At 42.9% G+C, this 21,738-nt stretch overlaps 2 protein-coding genes across 6 annotated transcripts in view; one reads left to right on the forward strand and one right to left on the reverse strand.

The window, feature by feature from the left end:
* Positions 1 to 21,738, reverse strand: part of VPS13B (vacuolar protein sorting 13 homolog B) — an 883,035-nt gene that overhangs the window by 183,028 nt on the left and 678,269 nt on the right. The gene's annotated exons all lie outside the window — the stretch shown is intronic.
* Positions 647 to 13,136, forward strand: PABPC1 (poly(A) binding protein cytoplasmic 1). Of its 4 annotated transcripts, none has more exons than XM_083517296.1 (15): positions 647 to 1,538; positions 5,225 to 5,418; positions 5,516 to 5,631; positions 6,130 to 6,269; positions 7,292 to 7,386; positions 8,290 to 8,427; positions 8,658 to 8,753; positions 9,370 to 9,642; positions 9,916 to 10,006; positions 10,118 to 10,228; positions 10,411 to 10,565; positions 10,794 to 10,878; positions 11,804 to 11,934; positions 12,044 to 12,137; positions 12,706 to 13,136. In XM_083517296.1, exons 1-14 carry the CDS (start codon positions 1,346 to 1,348, stop codon positions 12,134 to 12,136), a joined length of 1,911 nt encoding a protein of 636 aa, XP_083373422.1. In that variant the 5' UTR covers positions 647 to 1,345; the 3' UTR covers position 12,137; positions 12,706 to 13,136. The 4 variants fall into 4 exon arrangements, with proteins under 4 accessions (XP_083373422.1, XP_083373420.1, XP_083373421.1 ...); XM_083517294.1 differs by having other exon boundaries at positions 649 to 1,538; positions 12,709 to 13,136; XM_083517295.1 differs by having other exon boundaries at positions 649 to 1,538; positions 6,130 to 6,260.

The raw sequence follows: 21,738 nt of genomic DNA on the forward strand, positions 1-21,738 counted from the left end.
TGAAGATAAAAGATTAAGATAAAATCAAAGAGGGAAAGGATTTGCTGAATTAACTAATTGAACTGGAATACAAAAAAGGGAGGTGTGAGGAGGTCAGGGAAACAAGCAAATGAAAGATAAGATATGGAAAGACTGATTTGTTTTTAACTGTTTTTACTTTGTATTTTTATTTTTGTATTTTTTCTTTTTTCTCTTATTTTTGTAATATGCTGAAATTTTAATAAATATCTTTTTTGGGGGGAAAAGAGTTTACTTTTTTACCAGCAGCACAGTAAACAACCACCAGTTCTTCCCTCTCCCTACCAACTAAACAATTCTTTCTGTTAAAAAACACACACGCCCATCTCTGCGCATGCGTTCATGAAACCTGACTGTCATGCGCCCGTCTGAAGCGTTCTTTACGAAAACGCTTGCTATTCGTAGACCTGTAATAGCCTGCCACTCCCCTTGCGCATGCGTTTTGTACAAAGGTTAATGGCCTGCTTTTTAACCGCAAGGAAGCCAGCAGCGCATGCGCTCCTTCTTTCCTCCTTACCGCTGCCCTCCCCACCGCCACAATAGTCCTGTGATCTAGCCGCCTATTCTCTCGTGCGTCTTCCAACTGCCCATGCGCAACCTATTGCCCAACCCCGGGCACCTTTTCGTAAGCCATGGCGTCAGACGCAACCGCCACGCGCTTCTGCTCCGCCCCTTTCGTCCTTCCCTTTTTCTCCCTTTTGTGGCGGCGCGTGCGCGCCGAGCCCTTTCAGTGCGTGGCGAGCTGTATGGTAGAGGCGGCTGGGGGCGGGGCTTGTATATATAGTGCGCGGCCGGGGCGGCGGCCTCCCCCTTGTCCCCCGGCCGCTGAAGGTGCTGTTGTGCGTAGTGTGTGTGCTCCGGCCTTCCCCGGGCACACCAGCTCCGCCGCACCATTTATTACTAAAAGAAAAAAAACCTTTAAAAATCCAAAAAAAATCTTAAAAGCCCGAAAAAACCATTAAAAAAAACCCCCCTCGACTACCACCCGCCCCTATCTGAAACCGGCCGGTTTGGTATAAAATAACCCGGTGAAGCGAAGCGAAGTCCCAGACCCGGCGCAGCCGAGAGGAGACCCGCCCAAGCCACTACCAAGAGCAGCAGGAAGAAGAAAAAGAGCCGCCGCCGCCGCTTCCAGGAGCAGCAGCAGCAACAACCCGCTCCTCCTCCTCCTCCCGCCGGCAGCAACGAGCGCTCGAGCGGCCCGCCAACCGTCGCCAACCGCCTCCGCGGAGCCGTTGAGTTTCGAACCCGGCGGCCCGTCGCGGCCTCCTCGGCGCTCGCGAGTCTGCCCTGCCTCCTCGCCCCCCCTCCCCGTCCCCCCGCCAGCATGAACCCCAGCGCCCCCAGCTACCCGATGGCCTCGCTCTACGTGGGGGACCTGCACCCCGATGTCACCGAGGCCATGCTCTACGAGAAGTTCAGCCCCGCCGGGCCCATCCTCTCCATCCGCGTCTGCAGGGACATGATCACCCGGCGCTCCCTGGGCTACGCCTATGTCAACTTCCAGCAGCCCGCCGACGGTGAGGAATGGGGAGAAGCGGGGGGGGGGGCGGGCAGAGAAATTGCCGTAGCTGGTCGGGCGATTGATTCCCTTCTCTTATTTTACCCCCCACATTTCGAGGAGCGGGCACATGGGGAAGGAGCGGGTGGGACGGGGACACGTGCGGGGAGGCATTTCCAGGGCGGAATTTGCCCGGGCTTGGGGGAGGCTGCTCTCCCGGCCCCCGGCTTCCTGTTCCCGGAGCCATATTCTCGCACCCCCACGAGGGCCGCCGCGCATTCCTCCTCTTCCGCTTCTCCCCGCCTCCTCCACGCGAGTCATCCCCGGAGCATCCATTTTACGGATTAAACGCGGCTCCTCGGGAGAGTCCTGGGCCTGCCTCGCGGCGGCGCTTCCCACTAAGTCTTTTCTCTCAGAGCCCCCTTCTCCCCGACCCCGCAAGGACTCGCCCTCCTTCACGTGAAATTATCGAACATTTCTGTCCAGAGGGGGGAATGACTGAGGGGGGTGGTGAGAGAAACACTCGTGTGAGGCCAGCTTTTGCCGCCGCTCGACCCCACCGCGTTGTGGAGGAGCCGGGAGAGGCCTCGTGGCGGGGAGGAGCCCCGCGGCACCCGAGCGGGAGGGAGAAAAGGAGGCCTCGTCATCGGCTGGGCCTGCTTTTTTGCCGCGGGGCCTCCTTCCGCGAAAAGGCCTGGGTCGGCATCTCGGAACCGGCCCTAGTTTCTCGGATCACGAGGCAGGGCCCTTAAGTTGGCGCGTGGGGGGGGGGGAGTCAGCGACCAGGGCGGGCCTGTCGCCTCGCTTCCGCCGGCTCAATGAGGAAGTCCGAGATGAGAGGCGCCTTGAAGGAAATGCCTGGATAATTAGGGCCTTAAATGGCGACGGAGGAACGGGCGCAAGTGGGTCGTGTGCCCGCGCGAAATAAAACTAGGGCAAGCCACGCTTAATTAGAAGTTTCTGAATTGGGCTACTTGATGCCCTTTGGTCGCGGGTACTAATTTATCAACCTTGCATGTAATGAAAAATCCATCAAATTGGTGTATGGGGGGGAGTCGATTGTCCACAGACGGGACAGGAAGTTGCAACACCTATCCCTCTTGCTGGCAAACGGAGTTTTAAGAGGCCAATATTGTTGACCATTGCTGGTTGATGAGGGGAAGGTGAGCATTTGCCCAGTCAAGACACCAGAAACGGGAAGGGAGTGGGGTCTTTAAGACGCTCTTTCCAAAGCCCATCTGCTAGTCTTACCTTAAGGCTGACACTTTGAGAGCAGGTGGCCTGCAGTGATGCGTAGAGAAGATTTTTTTTTTAAATATACCTTTGATGACTTGAACCAGTTTAGTTTCTATTAAATGTCAGACGGTTGTGATAATTTTTTGTGGACACATTGGTCCTACACCAAATAGTGTCTGTCTTGACAGCCTATTGCCAAGTTGCATTAGAGCTCTTATCTTTTAAGTGAGAAAAATGGGAGAGTGCGTACTTTGGTCCTAAGTTTACACACTTGACAAGAGTAAGCCAATTCACATACATGCATCTAAACTGTGACCAGGAGTGAGCTTACCTGTAGGTATTTTTCTCTAAAGTATTTTGCTATTTTTTTTCTACCAGCTTCAAAATAATTTGTCCTTTCTTCTTCTGGGTGATCCATTCAACCAGAGTTCTAGTAAACTCAGTGTAAGAAGTATTCTACTGAGATGGAGCAGCATGTTTTCTCTTTGTGTAGACTAGTAAAAAAATGACATTTGTAAATTCTTCAAGTGATGTGAAGAAGCATGTTTTCAATGACCAATATTTCTGAGTTCACAGAAAACTTGTTTAAGCAAAATAAACCTCCTTTGGAGGGGAGAGCTCTTCAACAATTGTCACTTTATTCCAATATAAATGCTAGAAGGAACAAGAATAGGACACTGTCTAATAATTTGAATAAGCATTCCAGTGGGGGGGGGTTTACACTTTTATAGTGACTACACACTTAAAACAGTGTTGCAAACAGGATCACAAGGAATAGCCACCCATGCTTTGCTCTTTGCTGAATTCTAGCTCCTTATCCCTTCATTACGGGATGTAGGCATGGAAAGGGGCTGTGCTACATCAGTGCTGTGCTGAGCCGGCAGTTCTCACAGTGCAATCTGTGCCTAGAGAGAGGCAAGCAGAGCTGTTGTCTCAGCGCTGCTTTGTACAAAACAGAGATGGCAGCCTTGGCTGGCTCCATGTCCTAAGGTGTACAGAAAGCTTTGCAGAGCCATTACCTTTGCATCCCTCTCTCCACCAGAGGAATAGCCAACTGTCAGAGACTGGCTATTTTTTCTAGTGGGTTGTTAGCTGGGGCTTGGTATCTGAGTTGAAGATTCTGCCTCTTTACAGAGCAATAAGCTTCTTAGGCAGAAATGCAACTTTTAACTGGGAGTCTCCACTCAAGCTTTTTCAATCTGCACAGCTATTAGGTGGCACTGCTTGGCTAACTGAATTCATAGCTTGGGTAGTTTGCCATTCAGATGCTTACCTAGAGACAGTTGATTTACAGGATCATATCCAGGAATCATGACATAGGATTTGTGATTTAACTGCTTGCAGTAATTGTGGAAGGTCAGGAAAAACAGGGAAAAGGTTGTAACAGCATGGACTTCTACAGATAGCTCCTCTTTAAATCTTAGCACAGCCAGTTCCTAAGGCTGCCAAAAGCTCCTGGTAATGCTTGAATGAGCTGCTGGGCAGAAAAGCAGCTTGGGAGTATGAGAAATGGTGGGTCTTCTCCAGTTGTTTCATTGCTCTGAGCAGGGACATGGGTGGGTAGGGAAGAAAGGTGCCACTTGGTTCATAGAGCCTAGCCAGACATAGTTTTCCTGTTCAAGTGACAGTTTGCCCCTTCCTTGCCAGGTTAATTTCTGAGTTTTTGGGGGGGGGTGTCAATGCATGCATCTGATACATAACCCTATTGCTTGTTGGCAATCCTCATGCCATAACAGACTTGGGAAGTAGCATTATACTGAATAGGACCATAGGGTGGTGCTGTCTACATTGACTAGCAGCAACTCACGCTGGGGCCATTCCCAGTTATAGCTGGGGCTTGAACCTGGGAATTTCTGTTTTCTATGGCTTTTCATCATAGTACTCTTTCTCAGGAACATTCTCATGGATAAGTCGAAATATTGAGCTTCCACTCTGAAAAGTGCAGTATCATTTGGGATTGGGAGAAGTAACACACTTGAGGGTTGAGGATTTCTCTGCTAACATCATTTTGGGACCATGCAACAGAACTGCAGAAAGCCTAGAGGCACAAGAATAGAAAAAGGGGTTTGATGGCTGTGTGCATGGGACTGTGCTAAAATAGTGCTGAAATTCACATTGGTTTGAAATACATTTAAAAGTGAAAGCTTGCGGGAGAGAGGTTCTATTGTACAACCAAAAATCCTTGCACTAGCAAAACTGCTTTACTGAATATTGCCCATTGTCTTCTCCTTGGAATGCTTACCCTGGGTCCAATTTTTACTCCGTCCATTGGAATTGCACTGCCTTTCCTGAACACCACAAATTAGAACAGTGTTTGATTTTGGTGGTGATCCAGAAGCCAAGATAATGTACTGTATATTGTATGTGGGCGCAAAGACATTAACAATTAATTTTCTTAGTGATATCTGTGTGATATTTGTGTCGCCTTAAAGATTTAAATAATTTAACACATTCTAACTTCTTTTGCAGCTGAGAGAGCCTTAGATACTATGAATTTCGATGTCATTAAAGGCAAGCCAGTGCGTATCATGTGGTCTCAGCGTGATCCATCTCTACGTAAGAGTGGTGTCGGAAACATCTTCATTAAAAACTTGGATAAGTCAATTGATAATAAAGCTTTGTATGATACATTTTCTGCTTTTGGAAACATCCTCTCTTGTAAGGTGAGTTGAAAGGAAAAAGAACCTAGAACAGTGATTCAGCCTTGAAATTAGCATAATTACATTCCAGTCATCTGACGTATCCTAATCATTTTCATAGGTTGTATGTGATGAAAATGGATCCAAAGGCTATGGGTTTGTACACTTCGAGACACAAGAAGCAGCAGAAAGAGCTATTGAAAAAATGAATGGAATGCTGCTTAATGATCGTAAAGTGTGAGTTTCCTTATCGCTTTAAAAAAATTTTTTTAATGCCGAAATGGATTTAGAAGAGAGATTTTATCAATTATAGTTTCTTGCTTCTAGTGTTGGTTCAGTAATTGGAAATACATGTTCAGAAAACAAAAGGGAGGGAATTATTTCATTCATTGCACAGGAACTGTGAGAGCGACAGTATGTCACAATTGGGGGCAGTCATAGCACATTGCCATGTTTTTTCTGGCTGGGGAAGCACAGCAGAGTAGTATGGCTGCCCCATTCTGAACAATCTGTCTTCCATGACAGATAGAGAGGCTGGGAGTAGCTTACTCTGCTGTTTCCCTTACCGGGGGAATATTGCAGTGTGCTATGGCAGCAGCTCGCTTGCCAGGAGCTGACACAGGGTATGGGTAAGCACCAGGCTTTGACTATATAAAGTACCTCCTTAATGGAAAGAAAATAATGCCCTGAATCTTGTCAACTTTAAGCAACTTTTCACCTTGCTTTTTTAACTAGGTTTGTTGGAAGGTTTAAATCTCGTAAAGAACGTGAAGCAGAGCTTGGAGCTCGTGCCAAGGAGTTCACTAATGTTTACATCAAGAATTTTGGAGAGGACATGGATGATGAGAGACTTAAGGAACTCTTTGGCAAGTTTGGTAATGTCATTTACTTTCCATGTATTTGAAAATGATTTAGGACCTGGTGTGATCATAGTGCTTGCACCCAACTGCAGCTTGCCTACCCCAACTCCTGATAATAACCTGCTTTATACAGAGTCGGGCTATTACGGTATTAACCTTTTAGCTGTAGATGGCAGGAAATGAGACAGACACCATCTGCAACCACTTGTTTGTGCCCTTCTGGAGTGCAGATTCCTGCCATTGATTTCAACCTATATGTGTTAGGTTGGCAGCACTATTGAACCAACCAGAGCTTCCACTTAAGGATTTGAAACCAAGGTTCCAAACTGGCTTCAGATCCTTGGAAATCTGAAGGTCTTGGCAATGTAACATGTAAGCTCTGATAAGGCCGAAAACAATAGTTTGCTCTCAAGAACAGAAGTATTAAGGGGAATATGTGTGATAACACAGCTGCTTGTTTGTTGTCATCTGAACAATTGGTAAGTTGAATAAAACAAGAAAAAACATTCCATTCTTCTACACTGAAAATAGCCAAGTGATTTAATGCAGGGCAGAATAAAATCTCTAGTGTGTGTACTTTAATCTAGCACAATACCAAAAGCAAGTTTACTGTTGGGTTAGTAATAATTGTAAACTACAGTCTGTTAAGTCCATGATTGCAATGTTAATTTTCTTCAAGGAGTTAATATTGTATGTCCAAGAAATCAAGGCATTCATTATAAAATGAGATCAACAAGGCCAACCAGATTCTGACATGGCCATGTAATTTGTCAGACTACTAATTTATAACTAGTTGGGAAATTAGTCTCCCAAATGGGTTGCCTTGGCTACAGTTGTCAGTTTATAAATATTCTAAGTTATAAAGTGCTGTCTGCTGAAAACAAGCCTTTTTAGAGAATTAATTTGAATCGTTGGTCATTTGTGCTGTATTTTATTATTTAAAGCTTTTATTATACACTGCCATGATACCTTTTAATGATGTGGTATATTAAGATTATTATAAAGAAAATGTAAAATAAAATTTTTGTACTTTTTAGGGCCTGCCTTAAGTGTGAAAGTTATGACTGATGAGAGTGGGAAATCCAAAGGCTTTGGCTTTGTCAGTTTTGAAAGACATGAGGATGCTCAGAAAGTAAGTCTATACATTTTATAAGAATTTGTCAAGTGTTGTGAGTGGTCACTAATTAACTAAAACGAATGGTTTGGACACTCTTATTTAGTGTAACCTGATCTAAAACAGAAGGTGCCTAATTTTAATTTTTATATATCTTTATATTAATTGATTCTCTTATAGATAGTAGGTTTTCTAAAATAGGTCTAATAGTGATCCAAGGAATATTAATCTGTCCTCTAAATCAAGCGAGGGAGCCTTTGGCCCATGGACTAAATTTGGTTTGCCAAGTTTCCTCATTTGACCGAACTGCCCATCTACCCCACACCTGATGTCAAATGTGATGTCCGGTGTAGGATAGGTAGAGACGGAGCTGGATCCAGTGATTGGAAAGCAGGACTGAACTCCCTTTGTTTCAACTGCAGCATAAAGGGTTCACTCTTGCTTAGTTCAGGAACTCAAATGAGTTCTCTGGAACCTGCTGATTCCCCTGAACCTAACAAAAAGCTGTATGGAACTCCATGTGCATCAGCAGGTCCAACCAATCTACTCACTCATTTGGGTCAAATTTGGGCATTATGACATCAGATGATAAATAGTCCCGCCCACCTGTCAGAGTTGGCTAACAGGGTGAGTGAGGTGCAGATCTGGCCTACCGGGCCAAAACATCTCCCCAGTCCTGCTGTAAAATCTGTTGCCAAGTTTACTTCTTCATATAGTGTTCTTACAGTGTGTTATTCCCTCTCATGTGCTAGGAAAATAGAAGCACACTGCCTCAGTCTGTACATTCCATCCACCTAGTTTGTGTGTTTTTAGTTTCCTTGTTTTTTTACTTGCTCTAGCTTTTTGATTGGGGAACCTGACTTAATGCTATGTGGAATCAACTATGACAAACAAGTTAAAGTACCTTTTTTATTTGTGAAGGCTGTAGATGAGATGAACGGAAAGGAACTCAATGGAAAACAAATATATGTTGGTCGAGCTCAGAAAAAAGTTGAAAGACAAACAGAGCTGAAGCGCAAATTTGAACAAATGAAGCAGGACAGGATCACCAGATACCAGGTAGGATGTTAACTGAATATTTGGGGGAGGAAAGGTTTATTGGTGTGGGGGGTGGTTCTTGTTTTTATTAAGCATTTTGTGGTTTTTATATGCTATTTTATGTTGTGAACTGCCCTGAAATCTACAGGTGAGGAGTGGTATACAAATTAAATAAATACAAAAAAAATAAAATTATTTTCACTGGGTTATATGTTCTGCATACTGATCACTTCACCTACTCAATATTTCAGGGTGTAAACCTTTATGTGAAAAACCTCGATGATGGAATTGATGATGAGCGCCTACGCAAAGAATTTTCACCATTTGGTACTATCACTAGTGCAAAGGTAAATGACATTTTAATCGGCTTTTAGAGTGACTTGTAGGGAGAGCAACTATCAAGAATTGTTTTTAGTGGTACTTTAAAATTACAAGCTCATTGCATCTACTTGAAAGTAGATGCAATACAGTAGGTACAATAAATTCTATATATACATACAGATTTATCTGCAGCAGAACAAAAGCTACGCTGTTAGACTTTCAAAAGCTGTTGATCGGCATTTATTTTAAAACTTCAGAGAAATGAATGCAGAGCCAGGTTTCACTGTTGTGAACAAAAAGGCACATTCTGTCTTTTGATTATTCCACTGTGGAAAAGTGGAAGGTGAGTTTTGTTGATTCTTCCCTCCTCTCTCAGCACCATATCCTACACCTTAACCCTCCAAAGCGGGGGATTTTGAGGGGGATGGGGGAATCTGCAAAAGTTCCCTTAATTCTGCTGAGAGAGGCATCCCCTGAATGAAAATTCCTAGGTATGCTTCTGGCAGCAAAAAGAAACCTAACACATGATTAATTAGTTAGATTATGTTCAGTCACAAGCTGCAACAGAATATAATGAAATAACATTGTTCAGTGTTCTCTATGTTGCATTTTTACGGTTGCATTTTTATTTTATTTTTACAGGTTATGATGGAAGGGGGCCGCAGTAAAGGATTTGGGTTTGTCTGCTTTTCTTCACCAGAAGAAGCAACCAAAGCAGTCACAGAAATGAATGGTAGAATTGTGGCCACCAAACCACTTTATGTAGCCTTAGCCCAACGTAAAGAAGAACGCCAAGCTCACCTCACCAACCAGTACATGCAGAGAATGGCAAGTGTGAGAGCAGTGCCGAATCCAGTCATCAACCCGTACCAGCCAGCGCCTCCTTCAGGTTATGTCATGGCAGCTATTCCACAGGTATGACTTACACTGTGTTCCCTATTACATTTACTCTTATATTTACTGAGTACAAACACATACGGTTGCAGTGGACTTACTAGACACATGGTGTGTATTAAATGAGCTTTGAGTGTAAAGATTGAAAAAGCCCAGATTCTTCTTCTATAATAAAGAATAATGAGGCATTTTAATTTGAATGGAATAACTGTTAATTTCCTAAAGCATTTTTTTCTGGTACAGCAAAGCACTGAAGCTGACGAATGAAACAAATACATTATTATTTTTTGACAGATGCAAAACCGTGCTGCATACTATCCTACTAGCCAAATTGCTCAGCTCAGACAAAGTCCTCGCTGGACTACTCAGGGTGCCAGACCTCATCGTAAGTCACTTGCTTTTCTTAAGGATTGGGGGGGGGGGGTTGGATTTGACCAAAGCTTGATTTGTGTTGGTTCAGAAATGCATACTTACCGTGAATTAATTTCAAATGCAGCTTTCCAGAACATGCCAAGTGCCATCCGCCCAGCAGCTCCCAGACCACCATTCAGTACCATGAGGCCAGCTTCATCACAGGTTCCACGAGTAATGTCAACACAGCGTGTTGGTGAGTTCTGGAGATCAGTTAATTTAAGTATACTGGCTTGATTTGGCATGCTATTAATTGTCTGAAAATTGAAATGTAATGTGTTTTTAAAAGAGTGTCTTAAGCTAGACTGTGAAAGGAGGTCTGCCGAAACAGTTTGAATAGAATATGCTGCTTGGCCTGAAAACAGTCTTTTTTTCCAGCAAACACATCAACACAGACAATGGGTCCACGTCCAGCTGCTGCTGCCGCTGCTGCTACTCCAGCCGTACGCACGGTTCCTCAGTACAAGTATGCAGCAGGTGTCCGCAATCCTCAGCAACACCTTAATACACAACCTCAGGTTGCTATGCAGCAGGTAAGCCTAACAGTTACAGCAGCTTTTTTGTATGGGGTCAGTTATATTAATAACCTGAGCGCTTGCAGAGTTGGACATGCCCAAGCCTATTGAAAACAATAGGGTTAGGTGGACTTGTATGGGGTTAGAAATAATTTTTCTGAGTGACATTCATGCGAATGTAACTTGGAACGTACTACGCAAATGATGTACTCCATTTTAATCCTGTTAAATCTTTTCAAATTCTAGCCTGCTGTCCATGTCCAAGGTCAAGAACCTTTGACTGCTTCCATGTTGGCTTCTGCCCCTCCACAGGAACAAAAGCAGATGTTGGGTAAGTCCGTATTTGGCGGAGAGGTGGGGCTCATGTGGTAAGAGTTGGGGTGTCCGTGCATGGGGGAGGACAGATAGCAGCAGCACCATTTGGCATGTCTTCCTGAGAAGCCCAATAAGTTAGGGCTGAGTCCAGTGACCCATGAGGGCTGGGGAAGTAGCTGCTGCTGCTTCCTCCAAATAGTTGTGCAGTAGCACACACAGTGATAGTTGGGCTGTTCAGCAGTTCCTATTTTTCCACTTCTGCACAAGCAGAAATAATCTTTGGTTATAGTTTTGTTTTTCTTATGTATTTATCCCAGTGTAAGTGTGCTTTTGGATCCAACCCTGCAGGGCCAGGATTTCTAGAAATGTGGCTCCCACTGGGATTGCTTAGGAAAAGTGGGTCCACTACTGAGGGCCCAGTTAACTCTGAAGGGAAGTGTGCAGAGAAAAGAGGGTATGGGAGTGGGAGAAAGAATAAACCTGAAGAGTTTAGAAGCTGGGTGAGTGAACTCCCTGCGTGTGTTAGGGTGGAAGAAGGTATAATTGGAGAAAGGGATGTGATTTCATAACCTTACAAATTGTTGAGTTGATAATGGGCATCTACTATTAGGATCTGTGTTTTAACCATAAATGTCTGCTTGGCTAATTATTATAGTTTTCCAGTTCTAGTAACTTAGTTGGGTTTATTCTTTTAAAAAAACTTCTGCCATTCTGCTAAAGGGGTAAAAAAATACTGATATGTAGATGGCTAACGTATTCATTTTGAGGCATGTTAAAAGGAAATCTATTTGGAATAGTATTAAGAGGCAAATATAAACCTTGCAAACTTGTCAACTGTTTTCTGTATCTGAAGAAGTGTGCATGCACACGAAAGCTCATACCAAGAACTAACTTAGTTGGTCTTTAAGGTGCTACTAGAAGGAATATTTTTTGTTTTCTAGGAGAACGTCTTTTCCCTCTTATTCACGCCATGCACCCTACTCTGGCGGGTAAAATCACTGGTATGTTGTTAGAGATTGACAATTCTGAACTCCTCCATATGCTTGAGTCTCCTGAATCTCTCCGTTCGAAGGTAGGTAGATTCTTTTGTCAACGGTATTTTTTTCCTTTAAGTGCAGCTTATCTTGTAAACTAGCTTGCCTTTACAGTAATGTTAATAACATTGTTTTTATCTTAACTAGGTTGATGAAGCTGTAGCCGTACTGCAAGCCCACCAAGCTAAGGAAGCTGCTCAAAAAGCAGTTAACAATCCAGCGGGTGTTCCAAGTGTCTAATGTAAGTATTCTGGAGAAATGGCTTCAAATGCAGGTATAGATGCACCTGTGTGTGTGAAATCATCTGTGAGAGTCGTAGGGAAAAGATGTTAGCTGAATTTTTGCCCTTGTGCAGCGTTATTGACTATAGGTTGGGTGATATCCATACTGAGTGTAAACCACTAAAATCCATGAACCTTAAGTCTGTTGATTTCAGCGGGCCTCGAGTATGACATTTTGGCAATTGTCCTGGTGACACTTCACACCATACTGTACAAAAAAACAGGACTGTGGAAGTTACCTAGCATGCAAAAAAGAAGTAAAGGAATTTATTTCCGTTATTTTTCATATCTTTGTCCAAGTAACTTTGGTGCAAAAATGCAATTCTAATGCATGATGTCTGTGGGCTGACACAGTTTTATCAGTTCCCTCTTGATAAAAAGATTAAGCAAGTTCATGGCATGTACCATATTACACCTGATCCTGGTCAGAGTATGCTGTTTTGTTTTTGTAATATTTAATATAATACAAATCTGTTTTTCTAAAGGAAATATATTTCAGTATTAATATTTTAATTCTTTTGGTTACAGAAGATCCGGGACTACGCATTATAATTTCGCTTCACCGAAGAAAAATATCTAAACATGGAAAAACTACTAAATATTGAGAAAAACATTGCAAAATATAAAATAAATAAAAAAAGGAAAGGAAACTTTGAAGCTTATGTACACAACAAATGCCAGGACTAGCAAAACTGTTGGTCCTAGATTACCTATTGATTTAAAATACAAAAAAATAGCAAAAGTTAAAAAAACAAATTAATGTTTTATAAACCCAGGAAAAGAATTTTCAGCACAGTACAAAAATTTAAAGCATTCCTTTCTTTAATTTTGTAATTTACTGTGGAAAACGCTCAGAATATCACTACTGTTGTAGTTAACAGTAGGAATTGATAGCTGAGCAAAGAACCATAATTTGGATTATAAGATTCTTGCTTTAATAAAAATTCCTTAAACACTGATCTAATTGCGATTTTATTTCTACACTTCTAATGAGATGTCAACAATAGAGTTTGGATGTAGATACACAGCAAATTCAGTTGTGGATGAGATTAACCTACATTGAGCCACCTGTTAATGGGGTATCTGTAAGAACTAAAATGGATGAACAACTGGATTCATCTCTTGTAGCTTAAAATTCTTGGCAGCATTTTCTAGAGCTAAATATGCAATTTTTTATTGTAGTGAAATTTAAATAGAAATAATGTGTTTTTATGTATCTTTCTGTTGAACTGGGGGCAAAATGAAGTTAATTAAATATGAATAGGCTTGGATTAAGCTTGGAAATGAAAATACATAACTTTAATGGTACATTCAAAGGCCCAACAAAAAGGAGCAGAGTAGATTTGGGGAGTAGGCGGACAAGATACAGTGGTGCCCCGCAAGACGAATGCCTTGCAAGACGGAAAACCCACTAGACGAAAGGGTTTTCCGTTTTTGAGCTGCTTCGCAAGACGAATTTCCCTATGGGCTTGCTTCGCAAGACAAAAACGTCTTGCGAGTGTTCCGTTTTCCCCCCCGCTTCCCCCCCTTTTTTCTAAGCCGCTAATAGCCTTTTAGCCGCTAAGCCGCTAATAGGGTTGCTTCGCAAGACGAAAAAACCGCTAGACGAAGAGACTCGCAGAATGGATTATTTTCGTCTTGCGAGGCACCACTGTATGTTAACAATCAGTAATGGAGTGAATAGAACCGTGCTTGCATTTTGTTGCAAATCAACATGGTCCAGCTGTCATATATTACTATTAGGTATGCAGTTTACATGTATGCTTCAGGACCCACATGCAATCCTGACACTCAGTTCTAGGGATCTTTTGATAGAGAACGACACACTCCAGTGTTCATCACCTATAAAATTAACAGGCAGCAGAAATTAGAAGGGAATTAAGCTTATTGTCTCAAAAGGGAAGTAGCGCATTTACTAAAAAATATTAAGCAATAAAGCAGCACACTAAATATAGTCTGATCTTAGCAGAGTTAAAACCAGTACAAGTAATTGTTAGAAACATTCCTAGGAACACATGAGAAAAAACAATGTGGTCAGGGAAAGGGAGTGGAATTGAATGAGGTGGAAGGAGGTTTGACTGAAGGGCAGAAAGTGGTATTGCAAGAGAAAAATGGATGCTGATGAGAACTGGTTGCTTTTAAAAAGAATTAAGAGTTTGCGGAGTAAGGTGTTGGCATATATGGCAGGCATGGCCAAACATGGCCCTCCAGGGGACTACAATTCCCATCATCCCTGACCACTGGTCCAGTTGTAGTCCCAAAGCAGCTGGAGGGCCAAGTTTGGCCATGCCTGGCATATGGAGTTAAAATGCTGGCAATTCTGAATCACTGCTAGGAAGCTTGGAGGTTTCTCTGCCCTTCGCTTGCAGGTATATCTCTACAATGCAAGCTGAGTTGCAACCCAACTCTTGTAAAATAAGAAAGGTCTGGTTAGTAGGCTTTGGGGAAAGATTTTAGCTGAAAATCAAAGGCTTTGGGGCAATGGTTGAAAGTAATGAGGATAGGGAGATCTGAGATTTTGAGGTGAGAAAACAGGAATGAATGAGCACAACAAGGAAAAGAAAATGAGTCTCTCCAAGAAAGGATCTCTGATTGAGTTTCAGACAAGTTGCGGATGTTGGACAGCTGGACCTGAGAGCAAGTGTAATACAATAAGCCTGTAACTTGCATACATTCAGCTTTATGCGCTTGTCCCAAAAATAAAAAGGGTGTGGGGGGGGGAACCTTTGTTCCAATGGTGGGTGGGACTGCCAGCGTGTTTTGACCATGTGCAGTTTTTGCTTTAGGTGCGATCCCTGCAACATAACCCTCGCATAACTTAGGGGCTTACTGTACCTTATTCTGCAAGGCTGGGGTTGAGTGTGTTGGAGGTGAGAGTACCTATTGAACAAGAAAGGGGAGGCGCTTACAGGAAAGTTCACTGGTGCAGATGATATATTTTGATATCTGAAACTAGTGCTTATCTGTTAGTCGTTTTAAAAAACCCAACCCTGATAACAGAGGATGAGGAAGGAGTGATGTTTGGTGACCCTATTATGTGCTGTTCCTGAAGGAGTGTGACACAAAGGATTTCCAAGGGGGGGGGGAGAGAGACAGGATTCATTTGGCGCCTTGACATAAAAGTGCAGTCCTGCACATGACTGACCTCTACAGACATTACTTTAGTTGCTACCACATGCCAGGATGGTTTTTCTGACCCACCACCTCAATTTTCAAGGTTCAGGAGCGAGTTCCATTGCTGAAATAGCCAGTGTGACACCGTCCATGCCTAGCCTAAGAGGGAGATATCAATAGGTTTGAGAGGGAGGCCCCAAGGCTTGCAGATTAATAGGGGACCCTGCCAAAAAAAGAGCCCAGTGACGGCTGGAGCATGTGTGTTGGGCGTGGTGAGGAATGATCAAATACAAAAGGGCTGCTCATTTCAGCAGAACAGTATGTAGTTAGCAGATTGAGAAGAAAATATATAACACTGAAACCTAAAATGGACTTCTAAGTGTTTACAGGGATAAAACCATTTACACAAACATTACAGTATAAATGTCCATAATTAAAATACACAGGATAAGTGCATGCTCTTAGAATTCTAGACAGTAGGCATGGACATTTTATCCTTCAACAATGGCTAACAATGCCATCAATGCAGACCACGTTTGTTAGGAAGCAATCCCCATTGAGCTCAAATGAACTTAAATCCCAGGTAAGTGCACATAAAATATATAGATTTTGAACTGGAGAGGGGGAGCATCTCAAAATGACCTTCAAGATTAAAATCAACTGTAAGGGAAAGGATTATCTGAGGTTCCATTGTACTGTAATATACCATTCGTCCTGTAGTGATGAGTGATCACCAAAGAAGAAAAAAGTTTTTGCAACACTATCTTCTATACAACCTGTTAGAACATGTACCTTATAACTTCAAGTTTGGTCCATTTTGCTTTAGGGTTCTATCCTGCGTCTTTTCCCCCTGTGTATATATTGACATCTGAATGAGTACAATTACTGTTTAGAGCAAGCTCAGGATCAGGATTCCATTTGGGCACAGGCTACCATTAGAGAACTGTAGGGAGTAGAATGGTTGCAGTTAAACCCGGGGGTTTTGGCTTGTGCTGCTGTAAAAGCCAATCCCAGTTAGAGGTGAATGCCCCCCACTTTGCCCCACTTCCCAGTGCCATGCAAATAAAATAAGGCTGCTTTTCTGGTGAACATTCAATGTTTTCTAGATCAGTTTGCAGGGCTCGGGTAAACCATGGATATGAGATCGTTTCCTAGCTTAAGAGTAGCTGACTCACAGGAGTATTCTTGTAAGTCATTTGTATGTCAAGGAACAAGGGTGCTGATCAAGCCTTCAGAATAATTCCTTGGAATTAGTCACATGAACAAACAATGTAGTGCAAATTTGAAGGTCCCAGGGTTGGCACGCAGGGCCTTGTACGAGAGTCTATCTGCCACTGGGTGGTGCTATCCCAGAAATTTCTATATAGGTATATTTGGGATTTTAAAAAAATAACTGCTGCTTTGTCACCTGTATGCTTCTACGCTTGAGATGTGCTTTTTAATTTATAGGGCAGAACTATTCCGAGCTGTCAGGAAGATCCTTGACAAGATCTACCTACATATGAAACCCTTGCTCAATTTTGAATCTGTCTGAGCTGAGCTCATTTCATATTCTTGCACTATTGTATGACATGGGCGGTTTGCACTATGCAATGGTATCTGTGGTTTTCCTTTTTCCTTTGTTTTCTTCCATCACCAAGGTGTGAGAATGCTGAGCTGAGAAAGAATTATGTAGCCTTGCTTGTTGCAAGTAGAAATCAGACTTTGAGGCCAATGGATATGGTTTGGCAGGGAGTTCAGATAAGAAAATGTGCCAAGACTTGGCCCTTGGGCTGGCTGGGAGCCGTGCATAATTTGCAGGGCAGATTGCTCGATCGAAAGAATGGAGTATAAGGAAAATAGCCAGCGATAGTATTCAACAAATGCTTGTGTAAGCAATAGTGGAACAGTTCATGTAATGTTGGAATAGGCAAAGCTCTGGCAGCTCTCATGCTTCCCCTTGCACATGATTTTCAGAAATGCAATAATATATTTTGGATTTAGGCTGTGCACACACTATATATTTAAGGTGCATTCTTTGCCTCTAAAAATTCTGATTATTGTTGTTTGCAGGGAACTTGCAATTCTGTGAGGCGTAAACTAAGATGCCCAGAATTCATTGAGGGAAATGTGTGTATACACAGCCTTAGTTTCCCTTTTGTCATACAACACTTAATTTAAAAAAAAAAATTAAATATTTTTTAAAAATAAGTCCCTCTGTGATTCAAAGACACTGACATATAGAAAGGCTCCTCTGGATCCAACCCAGAGTGCTTTAAATCCAGTATATAAATCCTGCTAATAAATAGAAGTGACTAACAGTGTTTCTCTTCAGAAATACTTCTTTCTCCAATTATACCTTAGTTAGGATTTTGAAACAGGAGAGGATGGACTTAAAATGTAAAGGTGGGGAAATTTTCTTAAGGTTTTAAGTTTAAGGCTGACAGGAGGGGGGGGGACAACAGAGGGGGATGTTTGAAGAACTAAGACACATTTTTTAAGATAATATATTGTTTTGAATTCTACTTGGAGGTCCAGCAAACCATAATTTGCTTTGCGGCTTTTAAAAAGATATGTCCTATTCATGTCCCATTATCTCTGCAGTCACATACAGTATATGGGTTCTTGGCTTGCACCCCAGTGTAGATGCTGTTTATTGGCAAAAGCAATGAATGTACATTAAGATGAATGATAGAAACATAGAATTTTAGAGTTGGAAGGGACCCTGAGGATCTAGTCCAGCCCCCTGCAAGGCAGGAATATGAGCTGCCCCATACAGAGATCGAACTCTCAACCTTTGCATTATCAGCACCATGCTGTAACTCACAAGATGCATATTCAGTTGCTGTGCATTCAGTGAGGCTTCTGATTCAACTCTCAAGTCCTTCACCATTCAAGGTGGTGTTGCCCTTTCTACTTTAAAGAATCTTTTGCACGAGGGAGAAACTGGGTTCAGAAGTCCGTGCAAGGACATGCAATTCTCCATGCGCAACCCCCTTCTTACTAAACTCCTAGTCAAGGAAGTGAGAGAACGTGTAAGCTTACATCAGCCATCTGCAAACCTGGCAGCATGTGAGTCCATGCTGCTCGGGGGCAGGTCTTTTAAAATAGAGATTTGTTGCATATAACAGGGGTTCCTCCATCTATCCCTGTCCTTTCCTCTGGTTTGGTACCTAGTATGGCAAGGCAGTATGCCCACGTTACAGAGTTATGTTGATGTATCAGCCTCACTTTCATTGTAAAAAATATTTTTTATTGTTTTCTGTTACAACAGCAAACACCAACAAACGGAACATTTGTGTTCTCGCATTCACAATATCAAATCAAGACAACCTTGCATTAAGGTTTTCTCCTTGTCTATGAATGTCTTGTTTTTTACACAGAGCTTGTGAAAAATCTGCTGCAGCTCCCCTCACTGCTGCTTGTGTGTAACAGTCAGCATTTTCTTTTCTGGGTGTTATCCTGCTTGCTCAGCGGTTCTCTTCTGTCTCGTGTCGTACATTTCATTCCTAAGTAAAAACTTGTGCCTGAGTTTGCTTATTTCCTCCTTCCTCCCAATCCATTTTCCTTTGCCATCTAACACTGTAGCCCTGAGGGTAGGCTCTTTTAAAAAAAAAATATCTGTAAGCCACTTTGGGGACCATTTTTAGTGGGATACATCTTTAAATAAATAGATTTTTCTAAGGCTCGTATTAGCCCAACTGGAAGAGAGCTTGACCCACTTAGTAGTGTGTGCACTTACACCAATTATGCTTGCTTTACTAGTCGTCCAGTCCTTTGACCACGGTGCATAATTTTTAAGAGATATGCTAGAGTTAAACTATACCTGGAAGTTTCATTTGCATATAGTGGAGGCCGGTCCACTGGGGGCAAGTGGGGCACTGCCCCACCAACCTCAGTCTGGATTCAGCCAGCCTGCCATCTTACTTACAACCAATGGGGGGGTCTGCTTGTCATTGGCTCTGGCTCCACCCACCTTTGGTCTTCCAACTTTCTGCCCTAACACTGCCATTGGGCACACCAGCCCACAACTACATGCATAATTTGGAAGCTCTTCTCCCTAATCCCAGATATTCTGGATTAATCCTTGTTCTTTGTAAAACAGCCCTTTGTCTACACACTCAGAGGCAGTGAGAGGTTCTGTTTCCCACCTCCTTGCCCACTCTCCACAAATTGTGAAATGGTTTCAGATAATTGAAAGCTGCGCTGAAAATAAACTAGCATTAGTCTATCAATCTCATTTTACAACCTGCTGGGCATTTCTTCCATGTACTAAAGGGATGGGGAAATGTAGCCGACTCAAATTAAACCGGCTGAACAATGATAATTTAAGAACTGTTCAAAAATAGAGAGCTGCATCAGTCTGAAGGATGTCATTGTAATTAGAGAACAACACACTCTAACTCTGTTACAGTGGTACACTGCAGCAAAAAGACAAGAGTAACAAAATCTACCTGAAATTCTGCACCAAGAAGGTTTCATTCAAAAACCAAAACAAATTATGCATATTTCTCATATAGAATCATAGAATGGGAAGGGATCATAGCGTTGGAAGGGACTACAAGCACCTTCTAGTCTAGCCTTAATTTACATTGTTTGTTTATAAAGTATTTCTGTACCACCATATAATAAAATATCAGGGTGGTTGGTGTTCAACGATAAAGTGTAAAGCACCCTAAAAAATAATGCAATGTAGCTTTTTTCATTCAGATAGCTACACTATCTGGTCCAATTGGACCTTGGAAGTTAGAAATCCTGCTGAGTCTCTAATTATGGCAGTTTCACCAGGAATTCCTCATAAACTTGGAAGCCTACCTGCTGAGCCTCTTGAGTTCTGTACCCAATGCTGCATTCCGCATTTCTTATGACTGCATGGAACTGCAGAATATACACAGACCTAAGCTGAGGAATTAACTAAGGTTGTGTATGTGCTGCTATTTCAGTGTGCTCTCACTGAAGGGGTCTGAAGCCATGTGGCAGAGTTGGGTACTATGAGGCTCTGTGAGAGGCAACCCCCCCCCCAGCCCTTGTGCTGCCTTCCCAATGGCAGGGAAGGAGGTAGAAAGGCTCTGGCAGAGTGCTAGAGCCCTCCCACCCCATTCCCAAAGCTGGAAAAGCACTAACTAGTCTTTGGAAAGGAGGCAGAAGACCTCTAGGACCCTGTCAGAGCCCTTACACCTCCTTCCCAAAGCTGTGCACTTCCTGGGCTTTGAGATGGTGCTGCCTCAGCTCAGTGCATGTGCACCAGTCGCCCAGCCTTATATCCACCTCTGGGTTAGCCGCAATGCATAGTTTCTTGAGAAACACTGCTGTTTGATGTGTCCCTCCTCAAACCAGCTTCCATCTGATGTGAAAATGTCAGTTCGGCTGAGGTGTGTACATTTGAGGTAGCCACCACTGTGCATGTGTAGATCACAGCTGCATGAACAGAAGTTGCTTTGGAGGTGGGTTCAGGTGTGGGGAAAGCAAATGGGTAATATGCACCAGGCGAAGACATTCCCAACCCCTCTCTGGTGTTGAGTGGAGGGAAATTACCTTGCTGTGTTTCAAACCGCTAATGTGCACATAGCCTAACAAGTAAAGAAGGAGACATCTCATATGCTTCCAGGCTGAATGTAGTTTAAAATTCAGAAAGAAATACAGAATTTTAGAGGAAGGAAAATTTTCAATACTTACAAGGTGAGAGCAAAAAAAAGCATGTCCTAACAATGCCTGTGTGATTGGCATTGTACCCCACCGTGCATCAAATAGAGATCAAACCCGGACAGGCAATGAGGGTGTGTACAACGTCCAACAACTCACTCTCTATATATAAATATATCACAAAACTGCACGGCCTGCTTGGACAAGTAATGGAATGTGGTTAAGCAAGGGGGGGGGGAGAGTCTTACATCCTCATCACAAACAATGGCATAAGCTATATTCACAAAGTCTCAGGGATGCCACTCCTGCAACCACAGTCCATGTTTCATTTAACAAATATTATGGACATGTACTGCAGCTGGTGAAGGGTTCAATGGTTGTGTTTTACAGCCCTTTAACAGCCACCTTACACAGAAATTAAAATGGTCACTTCATCCACTATGGATGCTCAGGACGACAACAGCATGTTCAGGACAGCAGACAGAAGAATAAATGGTGGAAGAACATCAATTCAGGGGGGGGGGGGTTAAAACAACAGAAATGTATGCAGGGAAGTGGTTTATTAGGCCAAATGCATGTTGACAAAACTCTTCAGGGGCACATCGTGAAACAAAATGGTAGACAGAAGAAGGATCAATATCCAGCTAAAAACAGGATACAGAAAGTACACTGGTGTCACGTCTGTCTACAATTTTGTCTCATGCTTCCCCTGAAGAAGTCCTTTCTCAAGATGTGTTGGGCATAGTAAACCACCTCCTTGTGTACCAGAGTCTGAACTCTCTTTTTTTGTTCCCTTGCTGAATTTCCGTCATGCAGCTTTTTAAG

Source organism: Podarcis liolepis, assembly GCF_965112155.1.
Source record: "Podarcis liolepis genome assembly, chromosome: 8".
In the NCBI taxonomy this organism is placed as follows: Eukaryota; Metazoa; Chordata; class Lepidosauria; order Squamata; family Lacertidae; genus Podarcis; species Podarcis liolepis.